At 32.4% G+C, this 25,199-nt stretch overlaps 3 protein-coding genes across 3 annotated transcripts in view; 1 reads left to right on the top strand and 2 right to left on the bottom strand.

Moving 5' to 3' along the window:
- Positions 1-169: 169 nt before the first annotated feature.
- Positions 170-5,868, bottom strand: LOC145729010 (lysosomal acid glucosylceramidase-like). The gene is made up of 8 exons (XM_081979614.1): positions 5,331-5,868; positions 5,176-5,276; positions 1,165-1,348; positions 1,002-1,112; positions 803-950; positions 669-748; positions 341-618; positions 170-285 (listed from the first exon to the last, which is right to left on the bottom strand). Exons 1-8 carry the CDS (start codon positions 5,850-5,852, stop codon positions 180-182), a joined length of 1,530 nt encoding a protein of 509 aa, XP_081835740.1. The 5' UTR covers positions 5,853-5,868; the 3' UTR covers positions 170-179.
- Positions 709-25,199, top strand: part of LOC145729011 (oxytocin receptor-like) — a 91,529-nt gene continuing 67,038 nt past the window's right edge. Inside the window, exon 1 of the mRNA XM_081979615.1 lies at positions 709-764. The gene's annotated coding sequence lies outside the window, so the exon portion shown is untranslated. The remainder of the gene's footprint in view (positions 765-25,199) is intronic.
- Positions 8,648-24,141, bottom strand: LOC145729812 (uncharacterized). Its single transcript, XM_081980732.1, has 15 exons — positions 23,599-24,141; positions 23,447-23,547; positions 19,944-20,127; positions 19,776-19,886; positions 19,561-19,720; positions 19,420-19,508; positions 16,220-16,515; positions 11,722-12,271; positions 11,569-11,669; positions 9,778-9,961; positions 9,610-9,720; positions 9,395-9,554; positions 9,244-9,332; positions 8,916-9,193; positions 8,648-8,860 (listed from the first exon to the last, which is right to left on the bottom strand). Exons 1-15 carry the CDS (start codon positions 24,124-24,126, stop codon positions 8,761-8,763), a joined length of 3,042 nt encoding a protein of 1,013 aa, XP_081836858.1. The 5' UTR covers positions 24,127-24,141; the 3' UTR covers positions 8,648-8,760.

Raw genomic sequence — 25,199 nt, 5'->3', positions numbered from 1 at the left:
GTGACGTAGATAAAAGCGAAAGTGTTTGGGTCATAAATCTTAACAGCTTAAAGGAATTCTGGAAGCTTTATAAATTTCGATTTTGACAGGCTGAAAACTGTGATTTTATAGGTTTTTTTGCCCTTTAAATTATTTTTTTTAGTGGGTGGATTTCAGTAAAATTCTAGTCTAAATATTTACTATTCTATTGGTTGATACAATAATGTGTTAAATGAGTAAGCTTCGATTATAATGGTTTCTGTTAATCCTAGAATATCCAGGGTGACCACTTTAGGGCTTGAAGTTCTGAAATTAAAACTTAAAAAATCAATTATCCAAATACAATACACACAAATTAAACCTGTTCCACATAACTAATGCTATTTTACTGTCTGGCCTTAGAAATGCCAGTGCTTTAACATCAAATTCAGAGCTGGTAGAACCAATTCTAACCGACCCAGGAATCACAAACTTAGAAAAATGCCCTACAGCATAATACATTGGTTGTTTGTAGAACTCGTCTGCAGTACCATTTACTATGATTGGAGCATCAGTTTCGTTTTCAATCCAATTAGGACCTCCAGTTTCGTTAAGGGCTAAATTCCAGTCAATCCAACCTACAAAATTGTAGGCCAAATCCTACCACAGAACTATTAACACAAAAATACACTAAATTACAACTTACTTACATTCATTATGTCGTTTATATATCGTTCTCCTCTGTTCCAGCTACCTAAATCCACCACAACACCGAAGGCAGTCAAAGAATCTGGAATCATCCACAAGTAAGTTAAAAAAAAATTAAAATTTTTGAACAGTTTACCAATGCAAGCCTCAGTGGCAATTCTCATTAAATCCTTATTAGGATTGGCAGCAATTAGTAGAAACCAGCTAGGCAGGAAAAAGTTGGTGTACCAATGAATACCAATACCATCCACGTATTGTAACACCTCCAAATCTGACAAAACGTTCTGCAAAACAAGCCCTGAAATATACTGAAAACCACTCTAAACGAACCATACATATTTGACTAAAGGTAGGAGAAGGGTTTGATCATCATGGGCAATAATTTTTAGGTCCTTATAAGTGGAATTTCGTATAGTAGGCCCAAAGTAGTTTTTGATCCAACTTCTCTGGAAAACCATTTTTTTTAACAGAATTACGGGGATAAATTTTAAAACCAACCATTTGTTCTGACTTAAATCCATTACTCTGAACTTTCGACCCTATTAGACCATCCACTGGTTCATTTTGGGTGGTTACACCCCAGAAATCTATGTTGTAGTTGGTGTATGCGTCAAAGAATTTCAGGTAGTAAGAAGCCCATATTGAGTAGAAGTCCTCATTGAGGTGATTGAAGAGATTGAATCTAAAAATTAACTTTTATTCATTTTTTACAGATATTTGATAGTTTCCTCTCCTAATATATGACAAGAAAGGAAATTGAGTGAAATCAAGTAGAGAGCAAAATTGAGAACATAAAAAAAGAGGAATGGTAAGGGTACAAAGAGTTAAAATGTGAAAAATAAAAGATAGAAAAGAGAGGGACAAAAAAAAAGAAAAAAATACTTAAAAAGAGACAACGAATGTAACCGAAATAGATAGATAGAGAGAGAGAGACGGAAAGAGCAAGAAACTGTCAAAATTACCACGCTATATGAGCTGTCAAAGTGGAAAATATTGAATTGAAACTGAAATCCAGATCTACTTTATTACTGAAATAACTCAACTTCTAACTTCTTCTTTATAACTCCTTTGGCATTTTTACTAAAGACACTAAATAGGGTAGTCAAAAATGGATTTTAAAGACTTTAAATTTCTGTAGTGCATCACCCTGTAACTGTCAAAATATCCAAGATATTGGATGTTCAAATGAAAACTGTCAAATCCAGTTTAAACTGTTTTTATTATTAAATATCTAGTTAGTCGACATTTGCACAATAGACACTATACAGGGTGATCACAAGTAAGGGATTCAAAATGATATACTCAGCCACCCAATAACTGTCAAAATAATTGACTTATTGGATGTTCAATTAAAAACTGTCAAATTCAGTTTAAACTGTTTTTATTGTTAAATATCTAGTTAACCGACATTTGCACAATAGACACTATACAGGGTGATCACAAGTAAGGGCTTCAAAATGATATACTCAGCCACCCAATAACTGTCAAAATAATTGACTTATTGGATGTTCAATTGAAAACTGTCAAATTCAGTTTAAACTGTTTTTATTATTAAATATCTAGTTAGTCGACATTTGCACAATAGACACTATACAGGGTGATCACAAGTAAGGGCTTCAAAATGATATACTCAGCCACCCAATAACTGTCAAAATAATTGACTTATTGGATGTTCAATTGAAAACTGTCAAATTCAGTTTAAACTGTTTTTATTATTAAATATCTAGTTAGTCGACATTTTCACAATAGACACTATACAGGGTGATTACAAGTAAGGGCTTCAAAATGTTATACTCAGCCACCCTATAACTGACAAAATAATTGACTTGCTGGATGTTCAATTGAAAACTGTCAAATTCAGTTTAAACTGTTTTTATTATTAAATATCTAATTAGTCGACATTTTCACAATAGACACACTATACAGGGTGATCACAAGTAAGGGCTTCAAAATGATATACTCGGCCACCCTATAACTGTCAAAATAATTGACTTACTGGATGTTCAATTGAAAACTGTCAAATTCAGTTTAAACTGTTTTTATTATTAAATATCTAGTTGGTTGACATTTTCACAATAGACACACTATAGAGGGTGATTATAAGTAAGGGCTTCAAAATGATATACTCAGCCACCCTATAACTGTCAAAATAATTGACTTACTGGATGTTCAATTGAAAACTGTCAAATTCAGTTTAAACTGTTTTTATTATTAAATATCTAGTTAGTCGACATTTGCACAATAGACACTATACAGGGTGATCACAAGTAAGGGCTTCAAAATGATATACTCGGCCACCCTATAACTGTCAAAATAATTGACTTACTGGATGTTCAATTGAAAACTGTCAAATTCAGTTTAAACTGTTTTTATTATTAAATATCTAGTTGGTTGACATTTTCACAATAGACACACTATAGAGGGTGATTATAAGTAAGGGCTTCAAAATGATATACTCAGCCACCCTATAACTGTCAAAATAATTGACTTACTGGATGACCAATTGGAAACTGTCAAATTCTGTATATTTTATTATGAAATAATTCAGTTTGACATTTTTACAACAGACACTATATAGGGTGATCACGTGGATTCAACATCAGTTTTTAATTTGGTATATTGAGTCATTCTGTAACTGTCAAAACACCCGACTTATAAGATATTATGGTGCAAAGCTGTCAAATTCTGTCAAATCTATATTTATTTCCAAATAACCCAGTTATTTCTCATTGTGACAATTGACGTTCGAGTGGTCAAAAGTAGATTTCAATACTTACAAAGTGACATACTTCACTATGCTGTACTGTCAAATAAACGAGTTTGGAAAGTGGTAGTTTCATACATTTTAGTGCAACAGGACGGTTTTTGCCTCATACCTCCTTTAGGAGTCATTTTAGGCCAAAAACACTTAAAACAATCATGTAGAACGAGAAATTCCCTACAATTTATATTTTTAGATTTCTTTCTAACCTGATAAATGACCTTGTTATAAGGGTTTAAATTTGTGGGGTCATTTTAACATTTAGAGCACGGTTTCTGCCCCATATCTCGTTTAGGAGTAATTAGATCCAAATACTTTTGGATCAAAATTTTAAAACATAAAATTTCCTACAATTTTATTTTTTAAATTTTATTCTAACTTAACAAATAACCGAGTTATTAGAGTTTAAAATTGTTGTGTGTATTTTAGTGCAACAGCACGGTTTTTGCGCCATAGCTCATTTAGAAGTCATTTTAGAACAAAATCGCTTTGAAACAATGTTTTAGGACATAAAATTCCCTATAATTTCATTTTTTTAATTCTCTTCTAACCTGTCAAATGACCGAGTTATGAGAGTTTAAATTTGTGGGGTCACACGATTTTTGCCAAATATCCTTTTAGTAATCCCTTTAGGACAAAAGTATTTTTGTCTTACTGTCAAAATATTGAATATTTACTGAAAACTGTCAAATTCAGTCTGATCTATTTTTAATATCATTTCTGTCAGAATTTTAGGGTAGTAACAAGTGGATTTAATAGGCTCCTAATTGAATCACCCTGTAACTATCAAAATAAGCAAGTAATAGTCTATTTTAGTGGAAATTGCCAAATTCTGTGAAATCTAGTTAATTACTAAATGACTCAGCTTTTAGGCATTTTTCATATTGCCATTATATAGGGTAGTCAAAAGTAGGTTTCATGAGGTTTAAAATGACATTTTTGACCTCTTTGTAACTGTCAAAACAGAATCAGTAGATGCTCAATTGAAAACTGTCAAAATCAGTCTAATCAGTCTTTATTCGACATTTTTGTTATAGACACTATATGTATAGGGTGACCAAAAGTACATTTTGAAGTATTTAAATTGATATGACGGATCATTTTCTATTGGTTTACTAAATGAAGGGTAAATGGAACAGCTTAACCAAAAATGTACCGCTAAATATGAAAAGAAATAAATTTTGCATAAAATCCAAAAATAAAAAAAAAATTAGCCAAGTTGTCATAATTTGGAAAAATCGTGTAAAAATTATATTTAATTTTAAAAATGTAGGAAAGAAAACCAAAATGGGCAAGTAGGTTTTTCTGAATTATTAAGCTCTGAATTATAAAGCATTTTATTCCAACCTTTTTGTCATCACTCTGTATATTCAGAAACACAAAACAAACTATTTTTGATTTGTCTGATGATGACATGCATTTCAAAACACGTATAACCACGTTTGTTTCAAACTGGTTATCTTTCTGGCATTTTCAGAATATTTGAAATTTTCCACTTCCTTCAAGTAGCAATTCCGACACAATCCAAGTATGAGATAAAATCATTTTTGTAATTAATAAATGACACATTGTATAAGTTATGCTGGTTTCATCTGATCAAGAAGAATGGAAATCCCACTTGATATCACAGAATTACGCACACATTTTATCTTTAAAAAGGTACTTTAACAGGTGCGTGTAATATAATCCTGAGGTGGTTAGATGCAATGATACACTTAGACAAAATTGTCTGATAGTAGAATACGTACGTTTTAGGTGTTTTCATCCAAACAGGAGCAGACCAAGCAGAAGCAATCAATTTAACATTATCACGACCTCGCAACTCTAAAGCTTTTAGCAAAAAAGGAATCTACAAAATGTTGTAAAATTTTTATACAAGCTTGGTTGCCAAATTTTGTGGTACCTTATATAAAAAATCCTCTTGTTGTAAAGCAAACTTGTCCAAACTGGCATCCTCTTCATCACAATACGTATAAGGTTTGGTACTAAAATCTGTACCTCCAATTGGCACTCTACCAAGACTGTACTGCAATCCCTCCTCACCGAAATAAGCCTCAATCAACCTCTCCTGAGCTGGTTCAGACAGCCTCAACAAGTTAATTCCAGCTGCATCAGTGAAAGCTCCTCCAAACCCCAAAACTGTCTGATAAACTGTGGTAACATTCTCCACAATTACAGTAACATCAGAGTCTTTGGTGGTGTTACTGAAATGTCCTTTCACTGTCCAGAACCCTAAGTTTGCCTTGCTGGTAGTGTACAGCTGATAATCGCCAGGCTGCAGCTGTTCTTCTACTGGAATAGTGTCACAATACGTTGAATTGCACACACAAACACTTCCTGATTCTGTAGCACGTGATATACAAGGGTTGTGGGCAAAAATGGGGACCAGAAAACCCAAAAATAGGACTATCCTTGGCAGAATCATTTTCGTAACTAAGTTAGAAAATTGGAAGAAATGACTTTTACCAAATTTTTTTATCTTAAGTGTGTAAATAACTTTTAAAGAAATGCAAACATGAAACCACTCAAAGTCAACGTGCATTTTACTTACAATGTAATGCAGTGCTTATCACATTGACTTGTTGACGGCCTGGGCCCTGGCGGGTTAATGCCAGCAGTAAATCAAAGTAAAAAAATAATTATCTAACTTATTCTGGCTTAACGCAAAATTGCACTACTAAAACTAACAGAAACACAAATGTATGTACATAAAGGTCAAAATTGCCTGGAATTACTTTCAGATATAACGGAAAATCCCATTGAAATGCTAATGAGTGTTGTGCCATTTTCGACCTTACCTACATCAAAATTTCTGCTTCAAAATCTTAATTTTAGGAAGAGAAAAAGTGTTTGATTGTTTGTTCAAATTTGCAGACCTGACTGCAAATTTTTAGACCTAAACACCTTCTCTTACTTCTGTGCTTCTGGTAGAAAATCCAATTTTTACAGAAAATTTTAGATTATATGCAAGAAGGTGATTCGATTACTCCTGGTACCAGACACATTTGACCAAATTGTAAAAGAAACTTAAAACAAGTTTCCTTACTTCTGTGCTCCTGATAGAAATTCTAATTTTTAGAGGGAATGGAGCAGAAATGCATTTGATTACTCCTGGTAAAACAACTTCTCTTACTCCTGTGCTCCTGATAGAAATTTCAATTTTTAGAAAGAATGGAGATATGTATTACTAGATCAGAAATGCAAAAAGGTATAGATTCGATTACTCCTGGTACCAGACACATTTGACCAAACTGTGAAGAAAACTTAAAACTACTTCTCTTACTTCTGTGTTTCTGATAGAAGTTCTAATTTTTAGAGGGAATGGAGCAGAAATGCATTTCATTACTCCTGGTAAAACAACTTCTCTTACTCCTGTGCTCCTGATAGAAATTTAAATTTTTAGAAAGAATGGAGATATGTATTAATAGAGCAGAAATGCAAAAAGGTATAGATTCGATTACTCCTGGTACCAGACACATTTGACCAAACTGTGAAGAAAACTTAAAACTACTTCTCTTACTTCTGTGTTTCTGATAGAAGTTCTAATTTTTAGAGAGAATGGAGCAGAAATGCATTTGATTACTCCTGGTAAAACAACTTCTCTTACTCCTGTGCTCCTGATAGAAATTTCAATTTTTAGAAAGAATGGAGATAGGTATTAATAGAGCAGAAATGCAAAAAGGTATAGATTCGATTACTCCTGGTATCAGACCCATTTGACCAAACTGTGAAGAAAACTTAAAACTACTTCTCTTACTTCTGTGTTTCTGATAGAAGTTCTAATTTTTAGAGAGAATGGAGCAGAAATGCATTTGATTACTCCTGGTAAAACAACTTCTCTTACTCCTGTGCTCCTGATAGAAATTTCAATTTTTAGAAAGAATGGAGATATGTATTAATAGAGCAGAAATGCAAAAAGGAATAGATTCGATTACTCCTGGTATCAGACCCATTTGACCAAACTGTGAAGAAAACTTAAAACTACTTCTCTTACTTCTGTGTTTCTGATAGAAGTTCTAATTTTTAGAGAGAATGGAGCAGAAATGCATTTGATTACTCCTGGTAAAACAACTTCTCTTACTCCTGTGCTCCTGATAGAAATTTCAATTTTTAGAAAGAATGGAGATATGTATTAATAGAGCAGAAATGCAAAAAGGTATAGATTCGATTACTCCTGGTATCAGACCCATTTGACCAAACTGTGAAGAAAACTTAAAACTACTTCTCTTACTCTTGTGCTCCTGATAGATATTTTAATTTTTAGAAAGAATGGAGATATGTATTAATAGAGCAGAAATGCAAAAAGGTATAATTTCGATTACTCCTGGTACCAGACACATTTGACCAAACTGTGAAGAAAACTTAAAACCACTTCTCCTTACTTCCGTGCTCCTGATAGAAATTCCAATTTTTAGAGAGAATGGAGCAGAAATGCATTTCATTACTCCTGGTAAAACAACTTCTCTTACTCCTGGGCTTCTGTTAGAAATTTACAGAAAATTGAGAAGAAATGAGTAAAAGGTCTAAATTAAGGACTAAAATTCCTTCCCATATACCTTAATTGTAATGACAACAATTCAGAACATTTTTAGAATTCTATAGACATGTTTTAAACAGTCTAAACATCTTTAGACATAGTTTAACCTCCTTTAACATTTTTAGCAGAACATTTTAAGAAAATTTCCCACGTCGTTAGAACTTTATAAACATTTTTAGACAATGTTAAACATTCGGGAAAATTTTAAGAACTTTTTTCGATAATTTTAAACATCTGAGAACATTTTTAGACTGTTTAGAACATATTCTGAGTTTTCTTAACATTTTAAGACAATTTCCACAGAAGTTTTCAATTCACTTCATCAAAGTAGATACTATAATCATTTTTTGGAAACAAATTATATATTTTACGTCATTTTAACTGTCTAGAAAAATCAAAAATTGATTTAACACGTGTGCAATAATACAAGTATAGGCACTTACAATCCATACGTTTCCTAAATATTTAATATAAAATTTTTTGAAATGTTTACAACTTGTTCAAGGACCACTCTGTATAAGATGACATTAAACAAACGTGACGTGCACTCCATCACGAAAGTAAACTTGCTTACGTCAGTTAAGTTTAGCTAAAACCAAAGTGATGGTGTTTGCTCTGTTTTCAGAAGAATTATGTTTCAGTTTATATTTTAACACCAAAAACTAGATAAATAAAACTAAAAATTACTCAGTTAGAAAACATTTTAAAAAAAAACTTAAATCGGTGTGTCATACTATCACAAATTATGAGAAACTACACACACAAACAATTAAACTGTCAAATTTTAATACATTTATTATGGAGTATACAAAATGGTGTTTACTGATTGGGCACTGATTTTAAACACTCCTTTCTGGTCTCCAATTGTCACAGTAACGGTTTGAGACAAAGCCAAGCTGTAAATACCTTAAATTCAGCAATTTTTCTTAAAGTGCAAATCTAGAACCTCACCTATTCCGAATTACTACAGCAACTTTTCCATCTGGTCTTAAAAATGATACGCTACTAATTCCAATCCCTATAGTGGTTGAACTGAGCCTTTTTGAGCCAGAAACAATAAACTTAGAAAAATGTCCCAGAACGTAGAACATTGGCTGTTTATAGAACTCGTCTGCTGTTCCATTCACTATGATAGGAGAGTCTACAGGGTTGTTGATGTAATTAGGACCGCCATCTTCGTTTAAGGCCAAGTTCCAGTCCACCCAACCTATAAAGTTGTAGGACAAATCCTGGAAAAAACACTTTTAAAACCGAAAAACACTTAATTCATAAATTTTACTTGAATTATGCTTTTAAGGTATTTGTCTGCTCTGTCCCAGCTACCAAGTTTTACTGGATGTTCCTCCAGTCCAAGAGAATATAGATAACCTTTATTTTAAATATATAACCTTAGTTACACTCATAAAAATGCATAATATGTAAATACATACCATTACATGCTTCTGTAGCTAACCTAAATAGCTCCTTACTACTGTCAGCCACATTATTAGTGGCTAAATTCAGAAATGAAGCCAAAGTAAAATCATCAGTGTACCAATGCAAACCAATACCATCAGCATAGTTAATTACATCCTCATCAGACAGAACCAACTATAAAAATAACCCAATAAGTACCAAGAAAATCAGCCTTTAATTAATCTGGTACCCAATGCAACAATGGCAACAAAATCCTTTGATCATCATGGAGAATAATTTTCAGATCAGAGTATGAGGAATTTCTTATGACAGGTCCTAGAGATTCTTTAATCCATTTTTTCTGTAATTTATAGTTTTTTTAGTGGTGTTCAGTTTAGAGGATTACCATTACCAGTACCATTTTAGTGGAGTTGAAACCATTGTTAGGTATGGAAGAGTTGTAAAGTCCGTCAAACGGTTCGTTTTGTGTGGTAACGCCCCAAAAAGTGATATTGTAACCTTTGTAAGCGTCGAAAAATTTTAGATAATACTGCGCCCATAAATCAAGGTATTTGTCATGAATTGAAGCTAATCCAGAATACCTAAGAAAGGTAATTTTCTAGAAGTCAACGCGATGAGGGATGGGAGTTTTGAAATTGTGGACAGAGATTTTTTTTAAAATTATCACAAATTCAGTTTGAAAGTTTAAATTGTAAAGCACGTCTCATTAACGTGACAATTTAAATTTGCAGCTGGCAACACTGTAACGATAAATTGACACCTGTCAACAACAGTGATATGATCCAGAAAATATCATTTTTTCCTTGAAAAGTCTGTAAATTACATTTAGACAGCTGGAAAAGCTAAAATTGTAAAAGCACGCCACGTGATTATGACAATTTAAATGAACAGCTGTCAACACTGTAAAGTTAAATTTCCACTTATCAACAATAGTTATGTGACCTGAAAAACTGACATTTTTTTCCTTGAAAAGTCTCTAAATTACATTTAAACAATTGGAAAAACTCAGTTTCTTAAAGCACGTCATATTATCGTGACAATTTAAATTTACAGCTGGCAACACTGTAACGTTAAATTGACACTTGTCAACAACAGCCAAGTGGCTCGCAAAATGTTGATTTTTACCTAGAAAACTCTGTAAATAACATTTAAACAGTTGAGAAAGCTAAAATTGTAAAATCACGTCACGTGATCGTGACAATTTAAATTCGAAGCTAACAACACTATAAAGTTAAGTTTAAACTTGTCAACAACAGTCATGTGACCTAGAAAATGTCATCTTTAACCTTGAAAAGTCTGTAAATTACATTAAAAGAGTTGGGAAAATTAAAATTGTAAAAGTACGTTGCGTGATTATAACAATTTAAACTTGCAGCTGGCAACACTGTAAAGTTAAATTGACACTTGTCAACAACAGTGATGTGACCCAAAAAATGTCACTTTTTTTCTTTGAAAATCAGTAAATTACATTTACACAGTTGGAAAAGCTAAAATTGTAAAAGCACTTCACGTGATCTTGACTAGTTAAATTTGCAGCTGGCAACACTGTAAATCTAAATTGGCACCTGTCAACAACAATCACGTGACCCAAAAAATGTAATATTTTTCCTTGAATATTCTGTAATTTACATTTAAACAGTTGGCAAAGCTAAAATTGTAAAAGCACTTCCCTTAGTCTTGACAAGTTAAATTTGCAGCTGGCAACACTGTAAAGCTAAACTGACACTTGTCAACAACAGTGATGTGACCCAAAAAATGTCACTTTTTCTCCTTGAAAATCTGTAAATTACATTTACACAGTTGGAAAAGCTAAAATTGTAAAAGCACTTCACGTGATCTTGGCTAGTTAAATTTGCAGCTGGCAACGCTGTAAGTGTAAATTGACAGGTGTCAACAACAGTCATGTGACCAGTGTGTGAATTACCAAAATATCAAAAATTGTTTAAGTAATTCAAAATATGCGTAATTATACTCTAAAACCAAAAATTTACAAAAATACAGGGTATTCCATATTTTTTAAAGATACAGATCAGATTGACTTGTTATCCGATTGAAATAAGTTTTGGGAATAAGTGTAAGGCTGTTAAAAGCACATTTTAAAATTAGTCAGGACTATACAGGGTGTTGCATAAAGTTGTGGCCTAATATATGATTTTTTTTAAAATGAATGGTGCATATCATTACTTACGAATTTTTGGTTTTCATCCATGGAGGAGCAGACCAAGCCGAAGCAAAGAGATTCAACGAATCAGATCCTCGCAATTCTAAAGCTTTTTGTATTAGTGGAATCTGTAAATAACTGCAATCAACCTTCATTTTCTACCAACAAACTAAAAATTACCTTGTAAAGCAAGTCTTCACTTTCCAAAGAAAACTTATCCAAACTTTCATCTTCTTCATCGCAGTAACTGTAACCTCTGGTGGAAAAATCGGTTCCTGCTATTGGTACCCTACCAATACTGTACTGAATACCTTCTTCACCAAAATAACTCTTTAACCAAACTTCTTGGGTAGCATTGCTGAGGTTTTTTACATTTATTCCTGTGGCATCTGTAAAAGCTCCCCCAAACCCTAAAATGGTTTGTTCGGTAGCATTTAGGTCGGGAATCTTTATAGTTCCAACGGACAATGATGATGACGTTTCTGCTAAAGTTCCATTGGTGGAATTAAATCCAAGTTGATCGGCACTGGTTCGGAACCACTGGTATTCTCCGGAATTTAGTTTCAGAACCTCTGGAATAGTGTCGCAGTAAGTGGAATTGCAGACGCACACTTTACCAAATGTAGTTTCACGTTCCAAACATGAATAAACTTCTGCTTTTAATTTATGAATGGAAATAAGGAAAGTTATGAGGAATGCAACTGGTACCATCATGGCTGATGAGTGAGTACTAGCGGAAAATTATTAAATTTATAGGTGACACCTGAAGTGGGTGCGTATCATAAAAGTCATAAAGATTACACTTGTTTGACGTCAATCATGGAAAAAAACAATTGTTTGGGTTTTTGTTGCAATTATATCCTACCCAATCAGTAAGCTAGGATAATTGTCAAGAAAAAAGCATAATTAACTGAAAAAAACAAGTCAACAAAACAAATTTTTTGATAATGAACACATCAACGTATGAAGATAAATGTTTAGGAAAAAATTGTTTTTGTAACACAGTAAGAAGTAAAAAATGTCTCAAGTTATTTAAAAATTTTGGAGTGACTGGTATTTACTTGATAAGGTTTTTGTTGATAAAATTTGAGTATTTAGCTGAGGTAATTAATCAAAATTCATGGAAAATTATATGTTAATCAGAAACAGGAAATGTGGTTATGAAATATCTGATTTTCTTAATAGTTCCATGGGAAAAAAATTCAATAATGGTCTAAATTTGCTTGAAAAATAACTGCACTATAACGGCACTTTCCGTAGCAATTGAATTTTATGTTAAACAAAAATGAATCTTATTTACAAACAAAATTAAGAAAAAAATAGTTTTTTTGAAAAATGTGCTTAATACAGTAATTTCTTCACTCCAAGTGGGTTTTACAAGCGATTTTGTCTCTGACTGTCTTTTCAAATTGTGTTTAAACTTTGACACCGCTTTTCTCCCTGACTGTATGAAATTTTTGCAATGTTTTTAAGGTTATTGAATAGGAACTTAAATAAGGATTCCAAAAATGTGCTTTAAACAGTAATTTTCTCACTCCAAGTGGGTTTTACAGGCAATTTTGTTTCAGACTGTCCTTGCAAACTGTGTTTCAGACAGTTCAACTTTTGACACCGCTTTTCTCAGTTATTTTAGTCACTTTTGTAGTGTTTTTTTAGGTTATTCGATAGGAAATCAAATGAAGATTCTAAAAATGTCCTTAAAACTGTCATTTTCTTACTCCAAGTGGGTTTTACAGTCGATTTTGTCTCTGACTGTCCTTGCAAACTGTGTTTCAGACAGTTCAACTTTTGACACCGCTTTTCTCAGTGATTTTAGTCAATTTTGTAGTGTTTTTTAGGTTATTCGATAGGAAATCAAATGAAGATTCTAAAAATGTACTTAAAACTGTCATTTTCTCACTCCAAGTGAGTTTTACAGGCGATTTTGTCTCTGACTGTCCTTGCAAACTGTGTTTCAGACAGTTCAACTTTTGATACCGCTTTTCTCAGTGATTTTAGTCAATTTTGTAGTGTTTTTTAGGTTATTCGATAGGAAATCAAATGAAGATTCTAAAAATGTACTTAAAACTGTCATTTTCTCACTCCAAGTAGGTTTTACAGGCGATTTTGTCTCTGACTGTCCTTGCAAACTGTGTTTCAGACAGTTCAACTTTTGATACCGCTTTTCTCAGTGATTTTAGTCAATTTTGTAGTGTTTTTTTAGGTTATTCGATAGGAAATCAAATGAAGATTCTAAAAATGTACTTAAAACTGTCATTTTCTCACTCCAAGTGAGTTTTACAGGCGATTTTGTCTCTGACTGTCCTTGCAAACTGTGTTTCAGACAGTTCAACTTTTGACACCGCTTTTCTCAGTGATTTTAGTCAATTTTGTAGTGTTTTTTTAGGTTATTCGATAGGAAATCAAATGAGGATTCTAAAAATGTCCTTAAAACTGTCATTTTCTCACTCCAAGTAGGTTTTACAGGCGATTTTGTCTCTGACTGTCCTTGCAAACTGTGTTTCAGACAGTTCAACTTTTGACACCGCTTTTCTCAGTGAGTTTAGTCAATTTTGTAGTGTTTTTTTTAGGTTATTCGATAGGAAATCAAATGAAGATTCTAAAAATGTCCTTAAAACTGTCATTTTCTCACTCCAAGTGGGTTTTACAGGCGATTTTGTCTCTGACTGTCCTTGCAAACTGTGTTTCAGACAGTTCAACTTTTGACACCGCTTTTCTCAGTGATTTTAGTCAATTTTGTAGTGTTTTTTAGGTTATTCGATAGGAAATCAAATGAAGATTCTAAAACTGTACTTAAAACTGTCATTTTCTCACCCCAAGTGGGTTTTAGAGGCGATTTTGTCTCTGACTGTCCTTGCAAACTGTGTTTCAGACAGTTCAACTTTTGACACCGCTTTTCTCAGTGATTTTAGTCAATTTTGTAGTGTTTTTTTAGGTTATTCGATAGGAAATCAAATGAAGATTCTAAAAATGTACTTAAAACTGTCATTTTCTCACTCCAAGTGAGTTTTACAGGCGATTTTGTCTCTGGCTGTCCTTGCAAACTGTGTTTCAGACAGTTCAACTTTTGACATCGCTTTTCTCAGTGATTTTAGTAATTTTGTAGTGTTTTTTAGGTTATTTGATAGGAAATCAAATGAACTTTTTCTAATTTATTATCATAATTTTCACAATATTGCCAAACTGACATTTTCCGTACATTTTTGCTAATTTTTGCAACGTTGCCAAAATGACAATTGTCCTAATTTATACTAACTCTTAGCAATGTTGTCAAATAGCCAATCTCTGTTTTATTCCCACATTGTTACAGTGTTGCCAAATAGCCAAATTGATATTTTTTAAATTTACATCTATATTTTTGCAACATTTTCAAACTTGCAATTTTACCAAACTTTTGCTACGTTGCCAAATTGACTTTCCTCCTAATTTTTACTAAAAATTTGCAATGCTGTCAAAACTGTCAAATTGAAATTTTTTGTAATAGAAACAGAATGCAACGTTGCTGAACTGATGTTTGCAATGTTGTCAAAATAGCCATTTTCTGTACTTAATTTAAAAAAATTGTTATGTTGCTGAAATTTCTTTTATCAAATATTTGTAACGTTGCCAAATGGACATTTTTTCTAATTCAGTAAGTCGGACTAAGGTTTTTCCTAAGTTTTACCAGCCAAATTGATAATTTTTAGTAATTTTTATAAAATTTTAGCAACCTTTGCTTGACTGTTATTTTTGTGAATTTTTTATTAAATTATTTAAATGTTGTAAAATTTACATTTCTTTTGCAACGTTATCAAACAGACATTTATTTCCCACATTTTTGCACTGTTGCCAAATGGACATTTTTCCCAAATTCTACCAACTTTCTACAATGTTGTCAAATAGCCATTTTTGTGATTTAAATTGCAATGTTGCTAAACTGAACTTTTTTTCTAATTCATTAACAAATTTTAGTTTGATTGCAATGTGGTCAAATTATTATTATGTCTCTTTTTACAGTTTGTGTAACCAATTTAGGGACACCTCGTAGAATAACAGTGGGACAAATTGTTGGACCATGGACCTTGCTAGAACAGTAAAGCAAACTACTTCTGATCAAAATCCGTTTGCTTATCTGGAAGAAATATTATTAGTCATATTATTAGTCATGATTGCTGCAAAAACATTTGCTACTTGTATGTACACAAAGAAAAAGCTCAATAAATGTAATATTAACAGAATTTTCATGTGACTGAAATTTTAATTTAATTTGTCAAGACTTGTATTTCCCTTAAAACTAATTCGTTTTCAATTGCTGTTATTTCTGGATAAAACAGAGAAAAATCATTTAGAAGCTTGTAATTCTGTAGGTTTATCCTTAATATTTCAAAGGCGTACGACAGGTTGATGGTGTAATTTCATAATTGAAACGTCCATTCTTTTTCTTGAAATAACTGTGCAGACCAACGTTAATATAAAAAAATAATGTTATTACTTGATTGATATTCTTTATTAATACATTTTCTGGTTTTTCTCTACTTTAGCCTACACTGAATATAGGATAGTGTTTACTGATAGAGCTGTAATGTTAAACACTTCTGTTTGGTTTAAAATGTCAAGAGTAACCAGCTGGGAGGTAGTCAAACTGGAAAAAATTGTGTGTAGATTTTAGGGTAGTAAGTAGATTTACAGTATAATTTACCCATTCCTAATAACTACAGCAACTTTTCCGTCTGGTCTCAAAAATGATACGGCATCAACGCTTTCAGTTATGGTAGAATCGATTTTTTGTGATCCAGGAACTATAAACTTGGAAAAGTGACCAATGGTGTAAAACATTGGTTGTTTGTAGAATTCGTCTGCTGTAGCATTTACAACAGTTGGAGCGTCTATTCCTGTTGTGTCGACATATCCTCCTGTCGACAAATCCACTGCTCCTCCTGTTACGTTTACAGCCATATTCCAATCAACCCATCCTATAAAACCATAGGACAAGTCCTGCAAAAATACTCCTTAAATTAGCTGAACAAGTCCATACTTACCTAGAAATGGAAAATTATCAGAAATTATTTTTTTAGGGAAAATGCTAAGATTTAGGGAATTTTAGGAGAATTGGTGGATAATGAGGGCACATCAAATGCAACAATTCAGGCAATGAACTAAATATTTGGAAATTATAAAATAGGTATCAAGTAGATGTGTTTCTTGAATAAACCACACTGTAAGTAGTCTTTACAGCTCCATGGAGCCAAATATGACAGTTGACTTACTTTAAGGTACTTCTCTTACGTCATCCGACAGCTGTCATAATTGTCAAAAATTACCAGTGACCTGAAACTATTAATTTATAAATAGTTGCTGATTTGAGAAATTACACTGGAAGTTGTGTTTATAGCTCCATGGAGCCAAATTTGACAGTTGCAACATTAAGGAACACGTTAATATTATGCTTGCATCACGTGACAGCTGTCATTACTGTCAAAACTCTTCACCAGTAAACTAGAAATATAAATTTAGAAAATAGTTAGTAGTTTGAAAAATTACACTAGAAGTTGTGTACAAAGTTTTATGAAACCAAATTTGACAGTTTTAATGTTAATTAAGACTTTAATACCTTGCTTTCGTCACGTGACAGCCGTCATAACTGTCAAAACTCACTCAAAAATGACCTCAAACTATAAAATGCTAAATAAGTGTGACTTCTTTTACACTGAAAGTTATAGAATTAAATTTGACAGTTCTAACCTTAAGAAACACTTTTATACTTTTTTTTGACACGTTACAGCTGTCATAACTGTCAAAACTCACTCACCAGTGACATGAAACTATAAATTTAAAGAATAATTGTTAGTTTGAGAAATTACACTGAAAGCTGGGTATTAAGCTCTATGAAGCCAAATTTGACAGTTTGAATGTTAATGAACACTTTAATATTTTGTATTTGTCACGTGACAGATGTCAAAACTGTCAAAATTTACTCATCAGTGACCTGAAAGTATAAAATGCCAAATAGATGTATTTTTTTGAGGAGTTGCACTGTAAGTGGTGTTTACAGCTCCATGGAGCCAAATATGACATTTCTGACGTTAAGGTACACTTTTATACTTTGCTTTCGTCACGTGACAGCTGTCATAACTGTCAAAACTCACTCATCAGTGACCTGAAATTTTTAAATTAGAAATAGTTGTTAATTTAAGGAATTACACTAGAAGTTGTGTTTGCAGCTCCATGAAATCAAATTTGACATTTCTGACGTTAAGATACACTTTAATACTTTGTTTGTGTCACGTGACAGCTGTCAAAACTGTCAAAACCCACTAAACAGTGAACTGAAAACATAAAATTCCAAAAAGATTTGTTTCTTTGAGGAATTGCACTGTTAGTTGTGTTTACAGCTCCATTGAGCCAAATATAACATTTCTGACGTTAAGGTACATTTTTATACCTTGGTGGGTCACGTGACAGCTGTCATAACTGTCAAAACTTAGTCACCAGTGACTTGAAACTATAAAATGCCAAATAGTTGTGTTTCTTTAAGGAATTGCACTGTGAGTTATGCTTAGTTCAATGCAGCCAAATTTGACAGATTTCACGTTAAAGCACACTTTAATATTTTGCTTGTGTCACGTGACAGCTGTCATATCTGTCAAAAATCACTCACCAGCTATAAGTACCTACAACTTAAAGAAATACAATTAATCTGCGTATTTTAGTTGTATATGTTAGCGCAGAATGAGTTTTGACAGTTGACAGCTGTCAAGTGATGTAAGAAACATATTGGAGTGCCACTTTGCCTCCCAAATGTCAAATTTGAAGCTCTATTAAGGTGTAATACAAGATACAACTGTTTTGCTATTAATTTTTGATTTGAAGAGACGATTTCAGCATTTTGAAAATAGATTTTAGCGATTTATGAAATCGGATTTAGCACTCTGAAAGGTCCATTTCAGCAATATGGAGGACAAATTTAAGCATTTTAATTTTATTAATTTAATCTAACAATTTCATCATTTAAATGAGTTGATGCAGGTAAAACGTATTATTATATTTCAGCAGTTAAAAATATTCAAATTCAATAATAAAATACAGTAGTTAAAGTCAGCTTTTAAAAAATCGATTTCAGCAATTTATAAAATCAGAAATAGAACTTTAATTCAATTTCAGCAATTTTTAGAACAAATTTTAGTATTTCAATTTAATTAATTTTAAATAACGAATTCGAAAAACGAATTTTGATAATCAATTTGAGCAGTTTGAAGAAATAATTTAAAACGAGTAATTTCAGCAGTTTTAAAAATCGATTTCAGTTATTTATAAAATCATAAAAAAGGTAATTTTTAGACATTTTTAGAGGAGAGACATTTTATCGAGGTGTTTTGCATTTTGCTTTTGATAGTTTCATTTCACTGCTGTATGAGTTTTAATAGTTTTAACTGACCAAAAACCACGCTGTAAAGTGTCATAACTGTCAGGTTGAACGTTTTAAACTGTCATTAAATGTCACAACTGTCAAATTTAACTTCCCAGAGTTTCGAATAATAATTTGCCGCGTGATTCATCAAAGAGACGATTTGACATTTTACAGTTTCACTGCACTGTTTAATGAGTTTTGACAGGTGTCAGGTAATCAGAAGCCTGTTATTAAACGTCATAGTTATACAGTTTGTCAAACATTTTTGCAACCACACGAATTAAAAGCTTCTTCAGCTTTTCGACGTTGCCAAAATGATTGAATCAAAAGTTTTGGCTTTGGCAACGTTGATTTGGATATAATTTTCAAGCTTTTCCACGTGAAAAGGTGTCTTACAGTCAGAAATACTGACATTTTTCGGTTCTATTGCCTGAATTGTTGCAAAGCTATAATTTTCAAGGAAGCTAGTCTATTAATACATCTATACTTACCCCTATAATATCTTTTAAATATCTATCACCTCTGGTCCAACTTCCCAGCTCTATTATAGCAGCATCTATTCCTACATCATATAGATAAGCTAAAAAAACAAAAAACTAAAAGACTCATCAATTTTAACACATCATACATACCATTACTTGCTTCTGTTGCTAATTTAAATAACTCTTTGGTGCTGTTTGCAACATTGTTGGTTGCAAAATTTAAAAATTCTATTGGACATTCGAAGTTAAAGTAAAAATGAAGACCAATTCCATCAGCATAATTGATCACCTCTTCGTCAGAAAGAACCAACTGTATGAATTACCTTTAACTTTTCTATTTGGTAAAATTGTACAGTAAAACTTACCTCGTAAAGTGCAGGCAGCAGTGTAATTTGATCATCATGCAATATGATTTTAAGGTCAGAAAATGAAGAGTTTCTAATAGCTGGTCCTAGATGGTTTTTCACCCACGTGATCTGAAAATTTTCTTTCATTTAGTGGTTTTTCTAGTAAGAAAAAGTGAGTAAATTCACGGTTTTAGTGCTGTTGAATCCATTGTTAGGAATATCAGCTCCGTAGACACCATTTACAGGTTCGTTTTGTGTGGTAAGGCCCCAGAAGGAGATATTGTACTCTGAGTAAGCTTCGAAGAATTTGATGTAATATTTCGCCCATACGTCTAGGTATTTGTCTTGAACGGCTGTTACTCCTTTAAGACTGGAAGAAAACACAATTAATCAGAGTACTCATTTTAATATCCTTAGAGATAACAAAAAGTTTAAAATCAAATTCTAAGATATATAAATTACATGGAAACTTTGTGTATTCCCCATAATTAAGGGACCAGTACCCTAAGGTAACAGTAATTACCAGTAATTTGGCCAATTTTTAGTCCAAAAAACAAGATTTCTTATAATTTAGCATCTATTCTTTCTTCAGTTCTACAGGGAGTACTACTCTTCATTACGTTGTTAGGAATCATTTTGTGATTATCAAAAACTGATTTTAAAAATTGTAGTAGTCTATTGATATACAAAATTACATAACTTTCTACACTTCTTCAATGGTTATTTACTAGTAAATCAAAGATTAACACATGGTAAACTATAGGAAAAAAACTACAATAAAATTAACAATGTTTGAAATAGCTAATCACCATACTAACTATAAACTTGTTATGCATTAATTACAAAACGATCATTAATACAGAATTGTAAGGGTAAAAATAATTGTTACAAAAAAAAATACATAATTGCATGTAAGGTCGAAATTAGCATGAAAATCATTAACATTTTAACGGGCATAGTCGTTACGATTCAAATTAATGGAAAGCAATATTGGACCTTATTTACATTTATCTAATTTGATTTTTTGGTTGCTTTGTCCGATAACAATTGTTTCTCGAATGACCAACAAACAGTGAGATATAAGATTTTAAGTGGGTTATTAAAAGAAAGAGCATTTTTTATTGTATTTATTTCAAAAAGTGTGTTTTTTACAAAAAAAATAATATTTATTTTTAATAGATATTTTGCTCATTGAAATTTATTTTAACAATCATTTTTTTGATATATTTTCGTTTTTATAACTTATAGTTTATTCACGATATCTATTTTATATATTTTTTTTAAATTTTCAAGTAACAAAATAATATACAGCGTGTCTCATTTGAAATAGTATACTTTTTGACCTTTGACCCTAGTCTACTGGGTGCACAAAGTTATTACGAACAATTTTGTTTCTTGCACAATTTCCGTAACTCGAACCGTTTCCGAGATAATTTTCTTTGAAATAGCATAAAACTTTTAAACTTTCGTATTTTCCCCATTTTTGGAATTTCAGTTACTGTGAAAAGCTTCTGTTGTTTGTCTTGAATTGCTCTTTTGTCTCGTGCTAACTATAACACGATTGAACATATACAGGGTGTTCAAAAAAACAGAAAGAAAAACAGTTAAATTTGGAACTAAGGCACTGCCAGTTGTGACCGCGTTTACCTGGTTGTAAATGAATGTAAACCTAATCAACTGAGTAAAAAAAGTCATTCTGAACATTTTTGTTCTCTTACAAAATTTCTGTTACTTTAACCGTTTCCGAGATATTCAATTTTTTTGTAAATCGCCTCAAACTTTTGAAAATTCAGTACCTCCGCCATTTTTGGAATTTCAGCTACTGCAAAAAGCTTAAAATGTTCAACTGGATCTGATATTCCATCGCCTACTAACCGTAAAACGATTGAACATATACAGGGTGTTCAAAAAAGAAAATTAAAAACGGCTAAATTTAAAACTAACGCTATGCCAGTTGTGACTGCGTTTATCCGGTTTTAAGTGGTTGTAAACCTAGTCCACTGAGTAGAGAAAGTTTCCGAGATATCTAACTTAATTTTTGGAAATTGCATGAAATTTTTGAAAATTTAGTTTCTTTGCTATTTTAGGAGTTTCGGAAAATATGAATGTTGAAAATGTTTACGTTTTACCTGGTGCTAACCGCCACACGATTGAATATATACAGGGAGTTCAAAAAACAGTAGGAAAACCAGTTAAGTTTGGAACTAATGCCCTGTCAGTTGTGACAGCGTTTACCCGGTTCTAAGAGGGTCTAAATCTAGTCCACTGGGTGGAGAAGGTAATTTTGAACATATTTGGTCTCTTGGAAAATGTTTGTAACTCTAACCGTTTCCGAAATGTTTGAGTTTTTTTGGAAATCGCATCAACATTTTGAAAACTCTGTATATCCGCCATTTTTGGAAATCCAGCTACTGTAAAAAGGCTAAAATATTGCTAGTGAACTGCTCTTTTGTCTCATCCTAACCGCAACACGATTGAGTTTATACAGGGTGTTCAAAAAACAAAAAAAAACATCGAGTCTGGCACAACTTTATGTTGAATCTTTCACCCTGTATATCACTGGAACTGTACGCTTTTTGTATAATACACAGTGGACAGCAAAGCAGGCTCTGAAAAGCTGAATCGAGTGACGTAATAATCTACAGGGTGTCCTGTTTGAAATTTCTGTAACTCTTACCGTTTCCGAGATACCCAACTTAATATTTGAAAATTGCATACATTTTTTTTAAATTTCGTTTCTCCGCTATTTTAGGAGTTTCAAAAAATATGAATGTTCAAAATGTTTACGTTTTACCTGGTGCTAACCGCCACACGATTGAATATATACAGGGTGTCCAGAAAACAGAAAGAAAACCAGTGAAGTTTGGAACTAATGCCCTGTCAGTTGTGACATCGTTTACCCGGTTCTAAGTGGGTGTAAACTAGTCCACTGAGTGGAGAAGGTAATTTTGAACATATTTGGTCTCTTGGAAAATGTTTGTAACTCTAACCGTTTCCGAAATGTTCGAGTTTTTTTGGAAATCGCATCAACATTTTGAAAACTCTGTATCTCCGCTATTTTTGGAAATCCAGCGACTGTAAAAAGCCTAAAATATTGCTAGTGAACTGCTCTTTTGTCTCGTTATAACCGCAACACGATTGAGTTTATACAGGGTGTTCAAAAAACAGTGTCAAGTGATATCGAGCCTGGCACAACTTTATGTTGAAACTTCCACCCTGTATATCACTGGAACTGTACGCTTTTTGTATAATACACAGTGGACAGCAAAGCAGGCTTTGAAAAGCTGAATCGAGTGACGTAATAATCTACAGGGTGTCTTGTTTGAAATAGTGCAATTTTTTCTCTCTCTCTTGTGAGAGGTTTTATCAATTTTTGTCTTATATATTTGTGTTTTATGGACTATATGGAATTCGATTTTGTATTTTTGTAAGAGAAAAAGAGAATTTATGATATTTTTTTCTGACAAAGTTTCTAATTGAATATTTTTTCTTCTTCCTAAGAAAAAATACTAATTTTAACAGAAAAAATGGCACCTATTGAGGACAAGTCATTCAGCGAAAAATATTGAGGAAATACTAATTTCCTGACAAGTAGAGCAGCTCTGAACTAGTTTTCCACAAAATAATCAAAAATAACCAATATTTTGTAACCGCAAATGAGATAAATGTCATTTCTGACATATACTTACGTTGGAACAGTTTTCATCCACTTAGGAGCAGTCCAAGCAGACCCAAACAGTTTAAGGGAATCATTACCACGTAACTCAATAGCTTTTTGTATACCTGGAATCTGGAAATTCCCTATTATTTTACTAGATTACAACCTTAAAACACGACTTGCCTTGTAAAGCAAATCTCCACTTTGCAACGAAAAGTTGGACAACGTTTCATCCTTTTCATCAGAGTACGTGTACCACTCGATCGAATAATCACTTCCACCAATTGGTACCCTGACTACACTATACTCAATCCCTTCTTCCCCAAAATGAGCCTTAAACCAGTTCTCTCGACTACCATTACTAAGATTGATCACATTGATTCCTGTGCAATCAGTAAAAGCCCCACCAAATCCTAAAATGCTTGGTCCAGTTGCCTTTAAGTGTGGAACTCTGATGGTTGTGCCAGATGTTGATGAGTTGGTGAAATTGCCACTGACTGAATTAAACCCAAGTTGGTCGGCACTGGTTGAATACCACTGGTATTCTCCGGAGGTCAGATTGAGAACTTCTGGGATGGTGTCGCAGTAAGTTGAATTGCACACGCATACCTTACCGTAAGTAGTTTCACGTTGCACACAGGGGTAAGTTTGTGTTGCAAGCAAAAAAGGTAAGCTGCTTACCGCGATAAGAGCAGCTAAAAGTACTGTCATGATGTTTTAAGTAAAAATGAGTGGCAGAAGATGTATAAGAGAGTTTTTGATTGGAGTTTGAAGGACTTGATCAAACGTGGATCAGATAAAATACTTTTTAAAAAACACTCATAATTGTCTTGCTTATTTATTTAAATTTTTATTAATATTACATTGTATTAAATCAACACACTACACACAACACTTTAGCTAGTGTTGCAATTTATTGTAATTTTTTATTTTCTTTTTTTTTTAATTTTATGTCTCTTTTGGAGTGTCCCATTTTCGACACTTACAACAAAATTTTCTAACTCTTTTCGTTTTTAAGAAACATAGTAAAATTGAGAAATACCAATTTTGAGATCCCCCCCGTACTCAGATGATTTTAAACTTTTTGAAGAGGTTAAGTTAAGTATCGTTTTCTTCTTCTAGAAACCAGTGGCGTACTCAGTTTTTTTGTATATTATCCTTAATTTTTAGTAGACTTTAAGTTAGATTTTCAAGTTCTCATGTCAATTTTTACATTTTCAAGTCCATTTTCAGGTTTCTTAGGCTATTTCCTTAGGAACAATCTAAAAAATCAGCGGCACAAATTTGAAAATTTACTTTTTAAGTCAATTCTTGGTTTCTAAGATATTTTTTCAATTATTCAAATTTTCATGTCTATCTTCAACTGTTCAAGTAAATTTTAAAGCTTCAGAGTTTATTTCCTTAGTGAAAACCTAAAAATCAACAACACAAATTGAAAAATAGTCTTTTTAATTCAATTCTTTGATCTAAAATCAGTTTTTCCAGTTTTTAAGTCAATTTTCAAATTCTCAGTTAGATTTTCACGATTCAAAGTCAAGTTTATAGTTTTTTAGTCAATTTAGAAATTGGCAAAAACTAGTTAAGTAAATTGTTAAATTTTCAGGTCAATATTCACGTTTTCTGGACTATAGACTAGACTATAACTTTCAAATTATTTGGAAGTCAAATTTCAAGTCTCATCCTTAGTAAAAACCTAAAAACTAAATTCAGAAATTTGAAAAATGACTTTATATAACTTAAAAATAACACTTTTTCAAATTTGTATGTCAAGTTTCGATTTCTCA

This window comes from Ips typographus, linkage group LG5 (genome assembly GCF_016097725.1).
Source record: "Ips typographus isolate SLU linkage group LG5, UJ_Ityp_2.0, whole genome shotgun sequence".
Classification (NCBI taxonomy): domain Eukaryota; kingdom Metazoa; phylum Arthropoda; class Insecta; order Coleoptera; family Curculionidae; genus Ips; species Ips typographus.
This window is presented reverse-complemented; position numbering and strand designations above follow the sequence as displayed.